Source organism: Primulina huaijiensis, chromosome 16, assembly GCF_012295235.1.
Source record: "Primulina huaijiensis isolate GDHJ02 chromosome 16, ASM1229523v2, whole genome shotgun sequence".
Taxonomy (NCBI): domain Eukaryota; kingdom Viridiplantae; phylum Streptophyta; class Magnoliopsida; order Lamiales; family Gesneriaceae; genus Primulina; species Primulina huaijiensis.
The window spans coordinates 3,028,962-3,034,194 of record NC_133321.1 but is presented as its reverse complement, the minus strand read 5'-3'; the positions used below and the strand labels follow the sequence as shown (position 1 = coordinate 3,034,194).

Genomic DNA, 5,233 nt, shown 5'->3' with positions numbered 1-5,233 from the left:
TTTTTTTTTTTTTTTTTTTTTTTTATTTATAAAAAACAAAAAACAAGTTCTCTGGAATATTTTTCAATTGCAAGAAATATAATATACTGGAAATAAGGGGTTTAATCACAATATTAGCGAAAAACCCAAGACACCAATTTATCCGAGCAGAATCAATAATGACCACGAGTGTCCGCTTAAGAATGACGTCGTCGCTTGCGTGAAGCTTCGGCGTGACGCCAGCCGTGACTCGGCCTCTCTCGATATTCTCTCTTCCATCTCGCAATCTGTATCCATACATACATATATATACATACATACATACACATATATATATGTATGTATATAGTTCTGGTTCGCAGTTCATTCAACATACATTCATCCCATTTCCCGCCAATAAGGGAGAAGAGCAATAATGGCCGTGACAGTGGAGAGGATCAAGCTGGGTTCACAGGGATTGGAGGTGTCTAAACAAGGGCTGGGATGTATGGGAATGTCATCTGCTTACGGCGTGCCAAAGCCCGAGCCCGAAATGATATCCCTCATTCACCATGCCATCAACTCCGGCGTCACGTTTCTTGATACCTCGGATTTCTATGGCCCCCACACCAACGAAGTTTTGATTGGAAAGGTTTTGTTTTATTATTTAATTCTCTTAAAATTAGGCGGTTCATTTTGTATCCGTGGGCTTTCTTCTGATGCTTTGAGTTTGCCTTGTGTTATTTTGTGAAATATGTTTTATTTTGTGATATAAAAGTTCTTAAGGATTGATCATTTTTTTAATGAATCAATTTCAACATGAGGGTGATTAGTTCTTGAAAAGCGCTCGATCTTATTGCTTATTGTGTCAAATAATTTTTAACGAGAATTTTTTGCTCTCTTTTTTTCTAACCAAGTGTAGTTATTATCTTTGAAGATCACTCCCTGAAAAGTGTTCATAAACCAATTTTATTTGTTTTAACATAACTATTTTGTCAGCTGAAGTGTGTTAATATAGGATTTGGTTTGATATCGAAACCAGACAAGCCATGAGCAATAATTACTTGTAAAAAAGCTGGAGATATATGAAAATCTCTATTTTTTGCAAGTTAGTCTGCATTTGTGAGATAACCAGATATATATAACATTTTAAGCATGAAAATGTCAGATTTTCGTTTGCTTTCATATGTACATTCTTGAGTCAGATTTTATGAAAATTATGAGTATTACCCAACTTACCTCAGCAAATACAGAAACTTCTGTTTTTCCTTTTTGTTCTGTGATGTTCTTTAATGAGTAGTCTTTGTATTAAAACTTGCCATTGGTGAACCCATGTGACGAGTTACATATTGTTGGATTTGGTGTAGGCTTTGAAAGGAGTAGTTAGAGAAAAAGTTCAAATCGCCACCAAGTTTGGGGTAACTTTCAAAGATGGGAAGATGGAAGTATGTGGTGACCCTGCATATGTTAGAGCCTCATGCGAAGCAAGTTTGAAGCGTCTTGATATTGATTATATTGATATATATTATGTTCATCGGATTGATACTCATGTGCCTATTGAAGTTACGGTAAGCAGTGTTATGATGCTTTTTCTTGAAGATTATTGCCCAAAATCCCTTTTGCGAATATGTTGGTAAAAATGATATTTGACGCTGTATTAAGAATATAGGTGTATTTTGATGCTTTTTAAAGATTTTGTTGGTAAAAGTGTTATTTGATGCTATATTAAGAGAAATGGCGAAGAGCGTATAAAGCGACTATGGTGTGTTTCTGCACTTATTTAGTTGTACTTATATGTAGTTGAGATTAAGATGGCTCCCTGACGAAGATTATCTTCTGTCTCAAGTGTTTTTATTGACAGCTTCAAGTGCACTAAACTTTTGGATTTGTAGCAATACTTGCAATGAGCAGATTTGAAATAGACCAAAACTATTGCATTTGGAAAAAATTTCTAGAACCTAATTTTTTTTTTACTTATACAGAGAGTACTCAACTTTAGCTATGATGCTTCTTTTGTGGTGAACATTGTCCACTTCGAGTTTATGCGTTGTTCATGGTCAATTATAAGTACACTTTCAATTTTGATATTTCTGTATCCAGTTAGTCAAATGTTCAGTGATGGCCTTGTGAATTTTCATTTGGTGGACAATAAACCATCATATTGGTTGACAATAAACAACCGTAATAATGGGAAACAAACCCAACAATTTTCCTTGGCATTATGATTCCTACTTATCTGTACCTGGAACATCTTTGGCTTTATTGGCCTGCATTTAACCATAAACATTATATGCAATACAAAATAAAGAATCCAGGATATGAAGCTATGTCACACCAGCAGTGTCAATAAAATGCTGCTTGGTTCTTGAGGTTTTTAGCTGAGACCTCGTCTACTTTGCGTCTTTCAATACCTTTTTATTATCATACACTTTGGCGTGCCTTTTAAGATGGGAGAACTAAAGAAACTTGTTGAAGAAGGGAAAATAAAATATGTCGGCCTCTCTGAGGCATCTGCTTCAACAATCAGAAGGGCGAATGCTGTCCATCCAATAACCGCTGTCCAGAATGAGTGGTCCTTGTGGACGAGGGATGTGGAAGAAGAAATAGTTCCTATTTGTCGGTGAGATATCTTTCCTTGTCTCTTTAACATACACACAATTGTTGCGATGGACACCCGTATGTTCTAGTATAGACAAAATTACCCATTTTTTTCTCTGTTTTATTAATTTCAGAGAACTGGGAATTGGAATCGTCCCATACAGTCCACTTGGACGAGGTTTCTTGTCATCTGGTCCTAAACTCCTAGAGAACTTCTCAGAGAATGATTTCCGTAAGGTTGGTGCCTATCTACACTCGTGGGGCTAATCTTTAGAAATGCCATAATGGTATTTGTGATTTCCTATACTTGCTAATTTATTGAGCATTGATTTATAATTTTGTGACATTTTCTAAAGAGTGCGGTTGGGGATAAGTACATAATAAAAAGTGTTCGTTTTGATACTTATACTCTCAATCAGTGTCATAGGGCTCATTACTGCCTTTCCTATTGCTACTTGCCTGCTCCTAAACGAGAAAAAAATATCCTGATAAGTGAGCACCATTCCATCTTCTGCACAGCAAACATTTGATTCTAATTTGACCTATGGAGTTACACGATTATTGGCCTGACAGTATTATATTTTACTTGAATGCAGAGAATTATCCACTTCATAATATACATTATTCCATAAAGGAGATTGGTTCAGTAATTGAGTTTTTGCTGTTATGAACTGCAACATATTTTTATGCAGTGACGCACGAAGATGACATTATGATGGGATCTTTTGAGCTTTATTCTTCAACATTTAATTGGAAAGTACAATCTGTATTCTTTTTGTGATGGAATATTTTGAATTTATTCTTGCAGTCATGTTTCTTTGCATTCTTAATGGCAGCTGTGTTTCGTATTTGTATCTTGACTTTCTCTGCCTTACGGTCATAGTAAATATACTATCATAATTTGCAGAAAGTTTAAAATGTTCGCATTTATGAGAGCGTATTATATTCTGCAGAAACTTCCAAGATTCCAAGGAGAAAATTTTGAAACTAACAAGCTTGTATATGAGCGGATTTGCGAAATGGGTGCAAAAAAAGGTTGCACCCCATCGCAACTAGCATTAGCTTGGGTTCAACATCAAGGAGCCGATGTTTCCCCTATACCTGGTACGACCAAGATCGATAACTTCAATGAAAATCTTGGATCTCTGTCTGTGACGTTAACTCCACAAGAGATGGCTGAGCTCAATTCTTTGGCTGATATGGTCAAGGGAAACAGGAGTCCCTTCATGGGAAACACTTTTTACAATTCTGAGACGCCTCCATTGTTCGCCTGGAAAGATGAATAGAGATCTGTACTTCTGTTTTTTTTCTCTATTTTAATGTTGCTGAATGTAAATGTAGCCGATTGATAAAGAAAACAGGTGAGTCGAAATATCCTACTCGACAATTGTGGTGGATCGAAACATCAATATATCATTAAAAGAAGGCTTGAACTTTTCGAACCAAGATAGAAAGGTGGTCAGTGGCATTGAAAAAAAAAGCAGGATGCTAGTTTCATTTATACCACGCTTGTCTTGTCATGTCCAAGCTTGTAAGGATTGTGCAAGCAAGTTCATCTTGCAGTAATATGTTTGTCTTAAAATCTTTATCTATATATATGCATAAAGTGTGTTACAAAGGCGAAGTTTCTTGACTGTGAGGATATTGTTGTCCCTCGTAACTGCTTGTTTCTTTTAATATAAAATGGCAATAATGCTATTTCATTTTTATTTTTGAGCACGTTTTGGGGATAGAAATTAGAGGAATAAGAAAAACTTAGAAGATTTATTTTTCTACAGAGTGCATTGGAGAAAACACAAATAATAAATGGTTTATTCATATAATATCTGAGTAAAAAATAGTGATATATGGTTTCATTGAAAAATTTATTTGATTAAGAGATTTCTTTTCATTTGGAGGTTGAACTTTAGTATATGAAGTTTCAAATTATATTACATTTTTTTTGTTTCAGTTTCGAAGGCTATGATGAGTTCACTTTTTTTTTTTATTTTTTTTAATAAAAATTCTTATTCAATATGGTTCCTGGATTTTATCTTAGCAGTGACTGAAGTTTGATGTTTATTGTGAATTCCTATCATGGGGTATTTATATGTTAAAAAAACGAAAGTTTAACAAATGAAATAATAGGAAATCGGTTCGTTAAAAACATAAGATTTTTACCTATGTTATTTCGAACGAATTTGAACATATTTAAAGACTAGACATGAACAAAAAAAGCGCAAGGATTGTTTTTAAAACGCTAAACTTTTACATAAAAGTTGATGGATTGATGCGTTGTCGTTGATCCAACAAACTTAAATTTCTATTCTCTAAATACATTGAATTTAATAGTGAGTAGAGTCGAATCTACAAAGAACAAGAGATTTATTTCTTTCGAGAAAATACAATAAAAAAGAGAAGATTTCTTTGATCAGAACTAAATAAAATCCTAAAACTAACTTAGCAACCAAGGAAAATTAATAAATTTTAAATGAGAAATAAATAACAGCGATAAATAATTAACGAAGGTAAAATTTTGATCTTACCGAGTTCAGATTCAAGGGGTTTCCACTATTCAATTGTATCACTGGTCACCAATCAAAAAATTATTCAATAATGCAATTCCAAGTAATTAACCTTAGAATTATATGGATAGCCACTAAAATTCTTGTGTTCTCCAAATTTAATTGACCAAACC

The 5,233-nt window shown here is 34.1% G+C and overlaps 1 protein-coding gene across 2 annotated transcripts; it reads left to right on the top strand.

The window, feature by feature from the left end:
* The first annotated feature begins 158 nt into the window (after window positions 1–158).
* LOC140961350 (auxin-induced protein PCNT115-like) lies at window positions 159–4,076 on the top strand. Of its 2 annotated transcripts, none has more exons than XM_073419820.1 (5): window positions 159–610; window positions 1,326–1,526; window positions 2,406–2,578; window positions 2,691–2,793; window positions 3,510–4,076. In XM_073419820.1, exons 1-5 carry the CDS (start codon window positions 395–397, stop codon window positions 3,840–3,842), a joined length of 1,026 nt encoding a protein of 341 aa, XP_073275921.1. In that variant the 5' UTR covers window positions 159–394; the 3' UTR covers window positions 3,843–4,076. The 2 variants fall into 2 exon arrangements, with proteins under 2 accessions (XP_073275921.1, XP_073275922.1); XM_073419821.1 differs by having other exon boundaries at window positions 2,691–2,843; window positions 3,510–3,708.
* Window positions 4,077–5,233: the final 1,157 nt, after the last annotated feature.

What these genes read in the sequence shown, in the direction of transcription:
- LOC140961350 (XM_073419820.1), top strand. Translation starts at nt 395, where the DNA reads ATGGCCGTGACAGTGGAGAGGATCAAGCTGGGTTCACAGGGATTGGAG. An exon ending in ACGAAGTTTTGATTGGAAAG is followed by an intron (nt 611 to 1,325) that starts GTTTTGTTTTAT and finishes GATTTGGTGTAG; the next exon opens with GCTTTGAAAGGAGTAGTTAG. An exon ending in CAGAGAATGATTTCCGTAAG is followed by an intron (nt 2,794 to 3,509) that starts GTTGGTGCCTAT and finishes TATATTCTGCAG; the next exon opens with AAACTTCCAAGATTCCAAGG.